Source organism: Pinus tabuliformis, chromosome 8 (genome assembly GCF_031772625.1).
Source record: "Pinus tabuliformis cultivar Carrire ecotype Pingquan chromosome 8, CPIR1, whole genome shotgun sequence".
NCBI classification, from domain to species: Eukaryota; Viridiplantae; Streptophyta; class Pinopsida; order Pinales; family Pinaceae; genus Pinus; species Pinus tabuliformis.
The window spans coordinates 250,103,950-250,119,272 of NC_142294.1; the positions used below are offsets into that span (position 1 = coordinate 250,103,950).

General features: G+C 33.1%; 1 protein-coding gene and 2 long non-coding RNA genes across 6 annotated transcripts in view; all 3 read right to left on the bottom strand.

The window, feature by feature from the left end:
- LOC149235089 (uncharacterized) overlaps window positions 1-12,132 on the bottom strand; it is a 53,765-nt gene extending 41,633 nt beyond the window's left edge. The window contains exons 1-22 of the mRNA XM_089372050.1: window positions 11,705-12,132; window positions 11,485-11,566; window positions 11,070-11,130; window positions 10,329-10,405; window positions 9,963-10,027; window positions 9,499-9,822; window positions 9,131-9,191; window positions 8,686-9,028; window positions 8,467-8,547; window positions 8,052-8,125; window positions 7,320-7,396; window positions 6,962-7,217; window positions 6,596-6,675; window positions 6,362-6,499; window positions 5,602-5,677; window positions 5,455-5,499; window positions 5,182-5,267; window positions 4,966-5,043; window positions 4,547-4,622; window positions 3,815-3,891; window positions 3,443-3,516; window positions 3,226-3,305 (exon numbers count right to left, since the gene is read on the bottom strand). Coding sequence (XP_089228176.1) covers window positions 5,010-5,043; window positions 5,182-5,267; window positions 5,455-5,499; window positions 5,602-5,677; window positions 6,362-6,429 — 309 coding nt within the window. The 5' untranslated portion in view covers window positions 6,430-6,499; window positions 6,596-6,675; window positions 6,962-7,217; ... (9 more) ...; window positions 11,485-11,566; window positions 11,705-12,132 and the 3' untranslated portion in view covers window positions 3,226-3,305; window positions 3,443-3,516; window positions 3,815-3,891; window positions 4,547-4,622; window positions 4,966-5,009. The remainder of the gene's footprint in view (window positions 1-3,225; window positions 3,306-3,442; window positions 3,517-3,814; window positions 3,892-4,546; window positions 4,623-4,965; window positions 5,044-5,181; window positions 5,268-5,454; window positions 5,500-5,601; window positions 5,678-6,361; window positions 6,500-6,595; window positions 6,676-6,961; window positions 7,218-7,319; window positions 7,397-8,051; window positions 8,126-8,466; window positions 8,548-8,685; window positions 9,029-9,130; window positions 9,192-9,498; window positions 9,823-9,962; window positions 10,028-10,328; window positions 10,406-11,069; window positions 11,131-11,484; window positions 11,567-11,704) is intronic.
- Window positions 123-3,139, bottom strand: LOC149235090 (uncharacterized). The gene is made up of 4 exons (XR_016245870.1): window positions 3,130-3,139; window positions 1,144-1,219; window positions 413-489; window positions 123-312 (listed from the first exon to the last, which is right to left on the bottom strand). It is a non-coding gene; the product is annotated as an uncharacterized LOC149235090 (long non-coding RNA).
- Window positions 12,133-13,174: 1,042 nt separating the features above from the next.
- The window catches only part of LOC149235091 (uncharacterized), a 48,567-nt gene continuing 46,418 nt past the window's right edge, over window positions 13,175-15,323 (bottom strand). For all 4 annotated transcript variants that reach the window (XR_016268260.1, XR_016268261.1, XR_016268258.1 and 1 more), the window contains exons 9-11: window positions 13,729-13,805; window positions 13,365-13,429; window positions 13,175-13,224 (exon numbers count right to left, since the gene is read on the bottom strand). This is a non-coding gene — a long non-coding RNA (uncharacterized LOC149235091). The remainder of the gene's footprint in view (window positions 13,225-13,364; window positions 13,430-13,728; window positions 13,806-15,323) is intronic.

Consider the following 15,323-nt stretch of genomic DNA (forward strand, 5'->3'; position numbering starts at 1 on the left):
AATTGTGAATGAAATGCATTGCATATAGTTAAGATGATTCACCTTCATTTATGAATGATAACCTCCAACTTCTCTCTTTCATTTTGTCTCTCCTTGATGCGCTCTTTCCCTATTCCTTTTCACAACGAATAAACAAAACCAAGACCAAACTACAAGAAATGAGAAAAAAATGTAAAACAAAGCTAAACAAATACAACAAAAAACATGACCATGCTCAAACTAACCAAAAATAAAACATGTAGACAACAACAAACAAAAAATTTGCAAACTTCCCCTTTGCACACTTTCTATACTACAATATCCTCTCTTCAGCTGAAAGGAAAAAGTGGGGTGAATAAGATTAAAATACAAACACATATAGTAATGGTAAGCATATTTCAAAACAAATAATTATTCATAACAACAAACATACCTCCTTTAGAGATTGTTATATAATGATAGACATTCCATTTTGTATTTCGCTTACACGTGGTCATCAGAACAAGACATCTACAATAGATACATAATAAGATATTAGAATCAATAAAGTTTAACTTGAAATTGAATGCAATAGCTAATCATAATATGAAACATACTTGTCCTTGAGTTTTGTTATATAAAGAGGGATATTTCATATATCCATCTTCTATAGTACAAAATAAAATATTAAAATTCTAACAAAAGTTAAACAAGAGAGTTGAAGGCATGAAATTACCATCCAACTTGATTCTAGACCATTTAAATTCCATGTTATATCAAAAAATATATAAATTTTCCAAACTATATGTTATTCTTCTAGGAATAATGCATCCAATGTTATCATAAGAGAAATAATTCTTTTTGTAAGAGAGATCTAAGCATATTTTAAATTTATTGAACACCCAAAATCATATGGGACACAAGGTGGTAGTGTGGTCCATTAACACAGTGGTCGATTAGTTGAAGGGTTAGTATGCCTGCTTGCTCGAACTTACCATCCTACTCTCTATTGCACATTGTGTGGGGGTATGCATGTGATGTGGAGCCAAAAAACATATAAATTTAAACATACCATTTGTCAAACCACTAATTGAGTGGTACTACTCGAGAACCATGCTAGAAGGAGAAAACGTCAAGCAAACAAATAATAATAACACTATTTTGTTGGAAAACAACATGACTCACCCATCCTTTGTGTTGCATCTACATTGCCTAAAGTATCTTCTCCACTCGACCCTCCCAAACACTACAAATGTAGTCACTGCACAAAGTAAGATTTATATATTAGATCACGAATAAACCATGAGAGCTCAAATAACAAATACACAGAGCGATGAATTAACCATACACATACCTACCCTCCCTTAGCTAATATTATAGCAATGGCAATCATGAACAATAAGCCCTGAACATGGGAACCCCAATATAACTTTTCCATTTCTTTCATATCAAAGTTCTAGGAAAAATCTTGAATCTCGCACCCATGAACCATATCATACTTAGTCAAAACCCGAACAAAATGATAGATCTTTGTGCAAAGAACAAATATTTCATTGCATTAAAGGACAATAGTATTTTGTAGAAGAAAAATATGGCTCACCCACCCTTTGGGCCACATTTGTAGAATGTCTAATGCATATTCACCACTTCACCTTCGTAGAAAGTACGATTGTAGTTGTTCACTACATAAAGAAGATCAATATAGTTGATTATGAGAGCATAGATAACACATAATAAATTGAATAACAAACAAGTGGAGCCACAAATTAGCAAAATATACTTTTAAGTGAAATGCACTGCATAAAGGTACGTTGACTCACCTTCATATAAGAACAATAACCTCCATTTTTTTTGTCTGCTTCCTTCATTTCTTTCTCTATCTGCTTCCTTCATTTCCTTTTCCACACCCAACAAAATGAAACCAGGACCAAACTACAAAAAACATGAAAAAAAAACGAAAACGACTACAACACACCCAACAAATGAAGCCAAGACCAAACTACAAAAAATGAGCCAAAAAAAACGAAGAAAAAAGATTACAACGCAAAGCATGCCCATGCTCAATTTCAGAAAACAAAACAAGCAGACAAGAACAAAGAAAATTTACAAATATCCCCTCTGCACATCATCTCCCCTACAATCTGTTGTCCTCTGCTGAAAGGAAACAAAATGGGTCAAATAAGGTTAAAATATACACAGAATTAGTAATGGTAAGCATGTTTCAAAACCAATAATTATTCATAATAGGAAACGCAACTCCCCTAGAGATTTTTTATAATGATGGACACTTTCTTTTGTATTCTACTTGCTCGTGCTCATCAAAACAAGCCATCTACAACAGATACAAAATAAGATATCATAATGGTTATAGAAGTTGAACTAAAGAGTCAAACACAATAATTAATCGTCATAAGAAAGACACATTTCTTTAAGATTGTTATATAAAAGGGGAGAGTCCATTTTGTATTCCATGTATTCATGCTCATTCAAACAAGCCATTTGCACTAGATATACAATAAAATATTAGATTTCTAATGAAATTTAAACTAGAGAGTTTGAAGGTATGAACTTGTCATGCAACTTAGTTCGAGTCCAAATATATTTTGCGCTATATATCAAAAAAATATAAATTTTCTAAACGAGATGTACTTCTACTACAAGTAATACAAACAATGTTTTCGTAACATGTAAATTTTTCGAAAAAAGGAATCTAAGCATATCTAAACATATTGAACACCCAAAATCCTAAGGTCTACAAGGCAGTAGCGTCATATTTTAGCACGATGGTTGATGGGTTGAAGGGTTAGTGTTCTTGCCTGCTCGACCTTACCCACCTCTTCTACAAGGCACGTTGTGTGGGGGTGTGCATGTGATGTGGAGCAAGAAAACAAACACTACACCATCCCAGACACTGCAACTATAGTCACTTACTGCACAAAGTAATATTATATATGAGATCACAAATAAACCACGAGAGAAAATGAATAACAAATATACAAAGCAGTAAATTAATCATACACATACCCGTTCACCCTTGGCTAATTTTATAGCAGCAACAACCATGAACAATAAGCCCTGAAAATGTGAACCTCGATACAACATTCCCTTTATTTCATATAAAAGTTCTTCGAAAATCTCAAACCTCACTCCCATTAACAAGATCATACTAACCTGAAGCCATGACAAAAGGATAAATTGATTCGCAAAGAACAAACATTTCAGTGGATTAAAGGACAATATTCTTATGTAGGAAAAAATATGGCTCACCTATCGTCCAAGCTGTGTTGGTAGAATGTCTAGGGTATCTTCACCTTGACCTTCATAGACTATACAATTGTGGTCACTCACTACACAGAGCGAGATATAGTTGAGTGCGAAACCACATATAAACCATATAATAAATTCAAAAGCAAGCAAAATAATTCACAAATGATCGAAAAGTACTTGTGAATGAAATGCATTGCATATAGTTAAGGTGATTCACCTTCATTTATGAATGATAACCTCCAACTTCTCTCTTTCATTTTCTCTCCTTGCTACTTTCTTTTCCTATTCCTTCTACACAAGGGATAAACAAAACCAAAACCAAACTACAAGAAATGAGAAAAAAAATGTAAAATAAAGCTAAACAAGTACAACAAAAAACATGACTATGCTCAAACTAACCAAAAATAAAACGTGTAGACAACAACAAACAAAAAATTTGCAAACTTCCCCTTTCCACATTCTCTATACTACAGTGTCCTCACTTCAACTAAAAGGAAAAAAAGTCGGGTGAATAAGATTAAAATACAAACACATATAGTAATGGTAAGCATATTTCAAAACAAATAACTATTCATAATAGCAAACATACCTCCTTTAGAGTTTGTTATATAACAATAGACACTCCATTTTGTATTACGCTTACTCGTGGTCACGAGAACAAGACATCTACAATAGATCCATAATAAGATATTAGAATCAATAAAGTTGAACTTAAGAATTGAATGCAATAATTAATCCTAATATGAAATATACTTGTCTTTGAGTTTTGTTATATAAAGACGGATATTTCATATATCCATTTTCTATAGTACAAAATAAAATATTAAAATTCTAACAAAAGTTAAACTAGAGAGTTGAAGGCATGAACTTGTCATCCAACTTGATTGGAGAACATTTAAATTCTATGTTATATCTAACAATATATAAATTTTCTAAACTATATGTTATTCTTCTAGGAATAATGCATCCAATGTTATCATAAGAGAAATAATTCTTTTTGTAAGAGAGATCTAAGCATATTTTAAATATATTGAACACCCAAAATCATAGGGGACACAAGGTGGTAGTGTGGTTCATTAACACAGTGGTCAATTAGTTGAAGGGTTAGTATGCATGTTTGCTCGACCTTACCATCCTCCTCTTTAGGGCACATTGTGCGGGTGTATGCGTGTGATGTGGAGCCAAAAAGCATATAAATTTAAACATACCATTTGTCAAACCACTAATTGAGTGGTACTACTCGAGAACCATGCTAGAAGGAGAAAATGTCAAGAAAACAAGTAATAATAATGCTATTTTGTTGGAAAACAACATGACTCACCCATCCTCTGTGTTGCATCTACATTGCGTAAAGTATCTTCACCACTTGACCCTCCCAAACACTACAAATGTAATCTCTGCACAAAGTAAGATTTATATATTAGATCATGAATAAACCATGAGAGCTCAAATAACAAATACGTAGAGCACTGAATTAACCATACAAATACCTACCCTCCCTTAGCTAATATTATAGCAATGGCAATTATGAACAATAATCCATGAATAGGGGAACCCCAGTATAACATTTCCATTTCTTTCATATCAAAGTTCTAGGAAAAATCTTGAATATCACACCCATGAACCATATCATACTAAGTCAAAACCCGAACAAAATGATAAATCTTTGTGCAAACAACAAATATTTCATTGTATTAAAGGACAATAGTATTTTGTAGAAGAAAAATATGGTTCACCCACCCTCTGTGCCACATTTGTAGAATGTCTAATGCATATTCACCACTTCACCTTCGTAGACTGTACTGTTGTAGTTGTTCACTACATAAAGAAGATCAATATAGTTGATTATGAGAGCATAAATAACACATAATAAATTGAATAACAAACAAGTGGAGCCACAAATTAGCAAAAAATACTTTTAAGTGAAATGCATTGCATAAAGGTATGTTGACTCACCTCCATATATGAACAATAACCTCCATTTTTTCGTTTGCTTCATTCATTTCCTTTTCCACACCCAACAAAATGAAACCACAACCAAACTACAAAAAACGTGAAAAAAAAAGGAAAACAAAGGAAATCAGCTACAACACACCCAACAAATGAAACCAAAAACCAAACTACAAAAAATAAGCCAAAAAAAAACAAAGAAAAATGAGTACAACTCAAAGCATGGCCATGATCAAATTCAGAAAACAAAACAAGTAAACAAGAACAATGAAAATTTACAAATCCCTTCTGCACATCATCTCTCCTACAATTTGCTCTCCTTTGCTGAAAGTAAAAGAAATGGGTCAAATAAGGTTAAAATATACACAAAATTAGTAATGGTAAGCATGTTTCAAAACCAATAATTATTCATAATAGGAAACACACCTCCCCTAGAGATTTTTTATAATGATGGACACTCCCTTTTGTACTCCACTTGCTCATGCTCATCAAAACAAGCCATCTACAACATATACAAACTAAGATATTAGAACGATTATATAAGTTAAACTAAAGAGTCGAACACCATAATTAATCGTAAAATGAAAGACACATTTCTTTAAGATTGTTATATAAAAGGGGAGAGTCCATTTTGTATTCCATGTATTTATGCTCATTCAAACAAGCCCTTTGCACTAGATATACAATAAAATATTAGATTTCGAATAAAATTTAAACTAGAGAGTTTGAAGGTATGAACTTGTCACGCAACTTAGTTGGAGTCCAAATATATTTTGCACTATATATCAAAAAAATATAAATTTTCTAAACTAGATGTACTTCTACTACGAGTAATACAAACAATGTTTTCGTAAGATGTAAATTTTCTAGAAAATGGAATCTAAGCATATCTAAACGTATTGAACACCCAAAATCCTAGGGTCTACAAGGCAATTGCGTTGTATTTTAGCACAATGGTTGAAGGGTCAGTATTCTTGCCTACTCAACCTTACCCACCTCTTCTACAGGGCATGTTGTGTGGGGGTGTGCATGTGATGTGGAGCAAGAAAACAAACACTACACCATCCCAGACACTGCAACTATAGTCACTCACTACACAAAGTAATATTATATATGAGATCAAAGATAAACCACGAGAGAAAATGAATAACAAATATACAAAGCGGTAAATTAATCATGCACATACCTGGCTACTGTTATAGCAGCAACAACCATGAACAATAAGCCCTGAAAATGTGAACCTCGATATAACATTTCCCTTTATTTCATATAAAATTTCTTCGAAAATCTCAAACCTCACTCCCATTAACAAGATCATACTATCCTGAAGCCATGACAAAAAGATAAATTGATTCGCAAAGAACAAACATTTCAATCGATTAAAGGAAAATATTCTTATGTAGGAAAAAATATGGCTCACCTATTGTCCAAGCTGTGTTGGTAGAATGTCTAGGGTATCTTCACCTTGACCTTCATAGACTATACAATTGTGGTCACTCACTACACAAAGCGAGATATAGTTGAGTGTGAAACCACATATAAAACATATAATAAATTCAAAAGCAAGCAAAAGGATTCACAAATGATTGAAAAGTAATTGTGAATGAAATGCATTGCATATAGTAAGGTGATTCACCTTCATTTATGAATGATAACCTCCAACTTCTCTTTTTCATTTTCTCACCACATAAAACATATAATAAATTCAAAAGCAAGCAAAAGGATTCAAAAATGATCGAAAAGTAATTGTGAATGAAATGCATTGCATATAGTTAAGGTGATTCACCTTCATTTATAACCTCCAACTTCTCTTTTTCATTTTCTCTCCTTGCTGCCTTATTTTCCTATTGCGCAACGAATAAACAAAACCAAGACCAAACTACAAGAAATGAGAAAAAAATGTAAAACAAAGCTAAACAAGTATGACAAAAGACATGACTATGCTCAAAGTAACCAAAAATAAAGCATGTAGACAACAACAAACAAAAAAATTGCTAACTTCCCCTTTGCACATTCTCTAGACTACAGTCTCCTCTCTTCAACTGAAAGGGAAAAAGAAGGGGTGAATAAGATTAAAATGCAAACACATATAGTAATGGTAAGCATATTTCAAAACAAATAATTATTCATAATAGCAAACATACCTCCCTTAGAGTTTGTTATATAATGATAGACACTCCATTTTGTATTTCACTTACTCATGGTCACGAGAACGCGCCATCTACAATAGATACATAATAAGATATTAGAATTAATAAAGTTGAACTTGAGAATTGAATGCAATAATTAATCATAATATGAAACATACTTGTCTTTGAGTTTTGTTATATAAAGAGGGATATTTCATATATCCATCTTCTATAGTACAAAATCAAATATTAAAATTCTAACAAAAGTTAAACTAGAGAGTTGAAGGCATGAACTTGTCAGCCAAATTGATTCCAAACAATTTAAATTCCATGTTATATCTAAATATATATAAATTTTCTAAACTATATGTTATTCTTCTAGGAATAATGCATCCAGTGTTATCATAAGAGAAATAATTCTTTTTGTAAGAGAGATCTAAGCATATTTTAAATTTATTGAACACCCAAAATCATAGGGGACACAAGGTGGTAGTGTGGTCCATTAACACAGTGGTTGATTAGTTGAAGGGTTAGTATGTCTGCTTGCTCGACTTTACCATCCTCCTCTCTAGGGCACTTTGTGTCGAGGTGTGTGTGTGATGTGGAGCCAAAAAGCATATAAATTTAAACATACCATTTGTCAAACCACTAATTGAATGGTACCACTCGAGAACCATTCTAGAAGGAGAAAACGTCAAGCAAACAAATAATAATAACGCTATTTTGTTGAAAAACAACATGACTCACCTATCCTCTGTGTTGCATCTACATTGCCTGAAGTATCTTCTCCACTTGACCCTCCCAAACACTACAAATGTAATCTTTGCACGAAGTAAGATTTATACATTAGATCACGAATAAACCATGAGAGCTCAAATAACAAATACATAGAGCAATGAATTAACCATACAAATACCTAGCCTCTCTTAGCTAATATTGTAGTAATGGCAATCATGAACAATAAACCCTCAACATGGGAACCCCAGTATAACATTTCCATTTCTTTCATATTAAAGTTCTAGGAAAAATCTTGAATCTCGCACCCATGAACCATATCATACTAAGTCAAACCCAGGACAAAATGATAAATCTTTGTGCAAACAAGAGATATTTCATTGTATTAAAGGACAATAGTATTTTGTAGAAGAAAAGTATGGCTCACCCGTCATCTGTGCCACATTTGTATAATGTCTAATGCATATTCACCACTTCAGCTTCGTAGACTATACGATCGTAGTGTTCACTACATAAAGAAGATCAATATAGTAGGTTATGAAAGCATAGAAAACACACAATAAATTGAATAACAAACAAGTGGAGCCACAAATTAGCAAAAGATATTTTTAAGTGAAATGCACTGCATATAGGTATATTGACTCACCTTCATTTATGAACAATAACCTCCATTTTCTCTGTTTGTTTCCTTCCTTTCTTTCTTTATCTGCTTCTTTCATTTCCTTTTCCACACCCAACAGATAAAACCAAGGCCAAACTACAAAAAACATGAAAAAATAGGAAAACAAGTACAACACACCCAACAAATGACACCAAGACCAAACTACAAAAAATGAGCCAAAAAAAAACAAAACAAAGGAATGGAAAAAGAGTACATCGCAAAGCATGGCCATGCTCAAACTCACAAAACAAAACATGCAGATAAAAACAAATAAAAAATGCAAACATCCCCTTAGCACATCATCTCTCCTACAATGTGCTCTCCTCAGCTGAAAGGAAAAAATGTCAGTTGAATAATGTTAAAATATTAACACAATTACTAATGGTAAGCATATTTCAAAACTAATAATTATTCATAATAGGAAACGCACCTCCCCTAGAGTTTGTTTTGTAACAATGGACCGCTTGCTCGTGCTCATCAAAACAAGCCATCTACAACATATACAAAATAAGATATTAGAATGGTTATATAAGTTAAACTAAAGAGTCAAACACAATAATTAATCGTAATAAGAAACACATATTTCTTTAATATTGTTATATAAAATGGGAGAGTCCATTTTGTATTTCATGTATTCATGCTCAATGGAACAAGCCAGATATACAATAAAATATTAGATTTTTAAACAAGAGAGTTTGAAGGTATGAACTTGTCATGCAACTTAGTTCGCGTCCAATAAAACCACAATAAAAAAATGAATAACAAATACACAAAGCGAGAAATTAACCATAGACATACCTGTTCGCCCTTGGCTAATGTTATAGCAGCAACAACCATCAACAATAAGCCATGAAAATGTGAACCTCAATATAACATTTCCCTTTATTTCATTTAAAGTTTCATGGAAAATCTCAAACCTCACTTCCATTAACAATATCATACTATCCTGAAGCCATGGCAAAAGGATAAATTGATTAGCAAAGAACAAACATTTCATTCAATTAAAGGACAATATTCTTATGTAGGAAAAAATATGATTCACCAATCGTCCAAGCTGTGTTGGTAGAATGTCTAAGGTATCTTCACCTTTACCTTCATAGACCATACAATTGTTTTCGCTCACTACACAAAGCCGATCAATCTAGTTGAGTGTGAAACCACATATAAAACATATAATAAATTGAAAAGCAAGCAAAAGGATTCACAAATGAGCGAAATGTAATTGTGAGTGAAATGCATTTTATATAGTTAATATGATTCACCTTCATTTATGAATGATAACCTCCAACTTAACTTTTTCATTTTCTCTCTTTGTTTCCTTCCTTTCCTATTGCACATCCAATAAACAACACCAAGACCAAACTACAAGCAATGAGAAAAAGATCTAAAACAAAGCTAAAAGAGTACAATAAAAAACATGACTATTCTCAAACTAACCAAAAACAAAACATGTAGACAACAACAAACAAAAAATTGCAAACCTCCCCTATGTGCACATTATCTCTACTACAATGTCCTCTCCTCAACTAAAAGGAAAAAGAGTAGGGTGAATAAGATTAAAATACAAACACATATTGTAATGGTAACCACATTTCAAAACCAATAATTATTCATAATAGCAAGCATACCTCCTCCAGAGTTTGTTACATAACGATAGACACTCAATTTTGTATTTCGCTTACTCGAGCTCACTAGAACAAGACATCTACAATAGATACATAATAAGATATTAGAATCAATAAAGTTGAACAGGAGAATTGAATGCAATAATTAATCATAATATGAAACATACTTGTCTTTGAATTTTGTTATATAAAGAGGGATAATCCATTTTGTATTTCATGTATCCATCTTCTATAGTACAAAATAAAATATTAGAATTCTAACAAAAGTTAAACTAGAGAGTTGAAGGCATGAACTTGTCATCCAACTTGATTCCAAGCCATTTATATTCCATGCTATATCTAAAAAAATATAAATTTTCTAAACTAAATGTTATTCTTAGACCAATGTTATCATAAGAGAAATAATTCTTTTTGTAAAAGAGATCTAAGCATATTTTAAATTTATTGAACACCCAAAATCATAGGGGTCACGAGGTGGTAATGTTGTCCACTAACACAGTGGTCGATTAGTTGAAGGGTCGGTATGCTTGCTCGCTCGTCCTTACCATCCTCCTCTCTAGGGCACTTTGTGCGAGGGTGTGCGTGTGATGTGGAGCAAGAAAGCATATAAATTTAAACATACCATTTGATGTATATGTCAAACCACTAATTGAGTGGTACTATTTGAGAACCATGCTAGAAGGAGAAAACATCAAGCAAACAAATAATAATAACACTATTCCGTTGGAAAACAACATGACTCACCCATCCTCTATGTTGCATCTACATTTCCTAAAGTATCTTCTCCACTCGAGCCTCCCAAACACTACAAATTTAGACACCGCACAAAGTAAGATTTGTATATTAGATCACGAATAAACCATGAGAGCTCAAATAATAAATACACAGACCGATGAATTAACCATACACATACCTACCCTCCCTTAGCTAATATTATAGCAATGGCCATCATGAACAATAAGCCCTAAACATGGGAAACCCAATATATCATTTCCATTTCTTTCATATCAAAGTTCTAGGAAAAAACTTGAATCTCGCACCCATGAACCATATCATACTACCTCAAAACTAGGACAAAATGATAAATCTTTGTGCAAACAACAAATATTTCAGGGTATTAAAGGACAATAGTATTTTGTAGAAGAAAAGTACGACTCACCCATCCTTTGTGCCACATTTGTAGAATGTCTAATGCATATTCACCACTTCACCTTCGTAGACTGTATGATTGTACTTGTTCACTACATAAAGAAGATCAATATAGTTGATTATGAGAGCATAGATAATACATAATAAATTGAATAACAAACAAGTGGAGCCACAAATTAGCAAAAGATACTTTTAAGTGAAATGCACTACATATAGGTATGTTGACTCACCTTCATTTATGAAGAATAACCTCCATTTTCTCTGTCTGCTTCCTTCATTTCCTTTTCCACACCCAACAAATGAAACCAAGACCAAACTACAAAAAACGTGAAAAAAAAAAGAAAACAAAGGAAAACGAGTACAACACACCCAACAAATGAAGCCAAGACCAAACTACAAAAAATGAGCCCAAAAAAAATAAAACAAAACAAAGGAAAAAGAGTACAACGCAAAGCATGGCCATGCTCAAACTCAGAAAACAAAACATGCAGACAAGAACAAAGAAAAATTGCAAATATCCCCTTTGCACATCATCTCTCCTACAATGTGCTCTCCTCTCCTGAAAGGAAAAAAAATGGGTTGAATAAGGTTAAAATATACACACAGTTAGTAATGGTAAGCATATTTCAAAACCAATAATTATTCATAATAGGAAACACACCTCCCCTAGAGTTTGTTTTATAACAATGAACACTCTCTTTTGTATTCCACTTGCTCGTGCTCATCAAAACAAGTCATCTACAACAGATACAAAATAAGATATTAGAATGGTTATATAAATTAAACTAAAGAGTCGAACACAATAATTAATAGTAATAAGAAACACACATTTCTTTAAGATTGTTATATAAAAGGGGAGTCCATTTTGTATTTCATGTATTCATGCTCAATGGAACAAGCCATTTGCACTAGATATACACTAAAATATTAGATTTCTAATAAAATTTAAACTAGGGAGTTTGAAGGTATGAACTTGTCATGCAACTTAGTTCAAGTCCAATTATATTCTGCGCTATATCTCAAAAAAAAAAAAAAATCTAAACTAGATGTACTTCTACTACGAGTAATACAAACAATGTTTTCATAAGATGTAAATTTTTCGGAAAAGGAATCTAAGCATATCTAAAAATATTGAACACCCAAAATCCTAGGGTCCACAAGGCAATAGTGTTGTATTTTAGCACAATGGTTGATTAGTTGAAGGGTCAGTATGCTTGTCTGCTCGACCTTACCCACCTCTTCTACAAGGCACATTGTGTGGGGGTGTGCATGTGATGTGGAGCAAGAAAACATACACTATAGCATCCTAGACACTGCAACTATAATCACTCACTACACAAGGTATTATTATATATGAGATCACAAATAAACCACGAGAGAAAATGAATAACAAATATACAAAGCGATAAATTAATCATACACATACTTGTTCACCCTTAGCTAATGTTATAGCAACAACAACCATGAACAATAAGCCCTGAAAATGTGAACCTCAATATAACATTTCCCTTTATTTCATATAAAAGTTCTTGGAAAATCTCAAACCTCACACCCATTAACAAGATCATACTATCCTGAAGCCATGACAAAAGGATAAATTGATTCGCAAAGAACAAATATTTCAGTCGATTAAAGGACAATATTCTTATGTAGGAAAAAATATGGCTCACCAATCGTCCAAGTTGTGTTGGTAGAATGTCTAGGGTATCTTCACCTTGACCTTCATAGACTATACAATTGTGGTCGCTCACTACACAAAGTAGATCAATATAGTTGAGTGTGAAACCACATATAAAACATATAATAAATTGAAAAGCAAGCAAAAGGATTCACAAATGAGCGAAAAGTAATTGTGAGTGAAATGCATTGCATATAGTTAAGGTGATTCACCTTCATTTATGAATGATAACCTCCAACTTATCTCTTTCATTTTCTCTCCTTGCTGCCTTCCTTTCCTATTGCACATCCAATAAACAAAACCAAGACCAAACTACAAGAAATGAGAAAAAGATGTAAAACAAAGCTAAACGAGTACAACAACAAACATGACTATGCTCAAACTCAACAAAAACAAAACATGTAGACAACAACAAACAAAAAATTGCAAACTTCCCCTTTGCACATTATCTCTACTACAATGTCCTCTCCTCAGTTGAAAGGAGAAAAAGTGGGGTGAATAAAATTAAAATACAAACACATATAGTATTGGTAAGCATATTTCAAAACCAATAATTATTCATAATAGCAAACATACCTCCTCTAGAGTTTGTTATATAACGATAGGCACTCCATTTTGTATTTCGCATACTCGTGCTCACCATAACAAGACATCTACAATAGATACAAATAAGATATTAGAATCAATAAAATCGAACTAGAGAATTGAAAGCAATAATTAATCATAATATGAAACATACTTGTCTTTGAGTTTTGTTATATAAAGGGGGATAAATAATCCATTTTGTATTTCATGTATCCATCTTCTATAGTACAAAATAAAATATTAGAATTCTAACAAAAGTTAAACTAGAGAGTTGAAGGCATGAACTTGTCATCCAACTTGTCATAGGTTTGCAGTCCATCATGGGTTGTGATTGGTTTGCAGTTCATCATGCCAAACCTCTGCAGCATTTTAATCACATATTTTCCTTAACCTAGATATATCTCATCTGGTCCTTGCCAAACTTCCAACCCCAAGTAATAGTGCATCAGCCCTAAATCCTTCATATCGAATTGTGTTGCCAATTGCTTCTTACACTCTTGAAAACAACCTTCCACACCTGTTATGAGAAGATCATCCACATATAGAAGAATGATTATGGGTTCATCCTTCACTACCTCTATATAAAAATTTGGATTAGCTAAACTCTTCAAAAAGCCCAATCTTTGTAGATATGTATCCATCCTTGCATACCAAGCCCTTGGAGCTTGTGTAAAGCGATAAAGTGCCTTGTTCAACCTACATATGTTTATATGAAATTCTTGATAATTATTGCAAGCTTAATCTTGTATCCTTAAACTCCCTAGAAAACCTCCTAGAGAGTCTTTTCTAGTGAATTTATGCCATCATAATCTGATAGCTAGGGTTCGGAAGTGAAAACTAGGGTTTCCCCTTACTCCCTCCAAAAAATTGATATCATGATTAAAGTTCCTGAGACTCCATCACCCAAGTAGGGAAAAGGCACTGGCAACCATCTTGATGATCAAAAACTCTAAAACTTTATCTTTTCCCTCTCTCTATTTTCGATCCTTCAAGGCAAGCTACTAGGGCTAGGGCTTAAGATCAATTCAACTATGGTTTGAAGTATTGAAATGTTGGAGCTAATTTGGCACTCTCCTACCTTGCTATACCTAACAAACTCAAAATCCAGCATATTGCATGGTAAATATAAGGTTGACATCGTCAACCATAAGTAATTTAAGGCATTATAAAACCCTAATCCTGCAAAAAAGGCTTCAACTTAGGGCAATTTGAAGGTTTATCACTCCATTGGTTGATCATGTCTTAAAGTAAACCTTTTATGTCTAGATGTACCATTGTTGAGCTACATCTTGAAACCCTAAGCTACAAGCCCTTCAAGGCTTCTTCACAGGCATATTGTTCCTTATTACAAAGAATTGTGCCTTGTTCCAAGTGAGAAGTATGTTGATCAAGCCTCCTATGATCCTATCAATCTAGAATACCCTTAGATGTGGTGAATTTTCACTAAAGAGCAGGAGGTGGAGTGTTAAGGTGATAGTGGCATCCACCTCATTGGTGTGCCCTAGTCTGGCTCTTGCCTTGTGAGGCCTCTCACAAGGCCTACTAGATTTTAAGGCAACAATATCTACATCAAGTTTTGGGTCAAG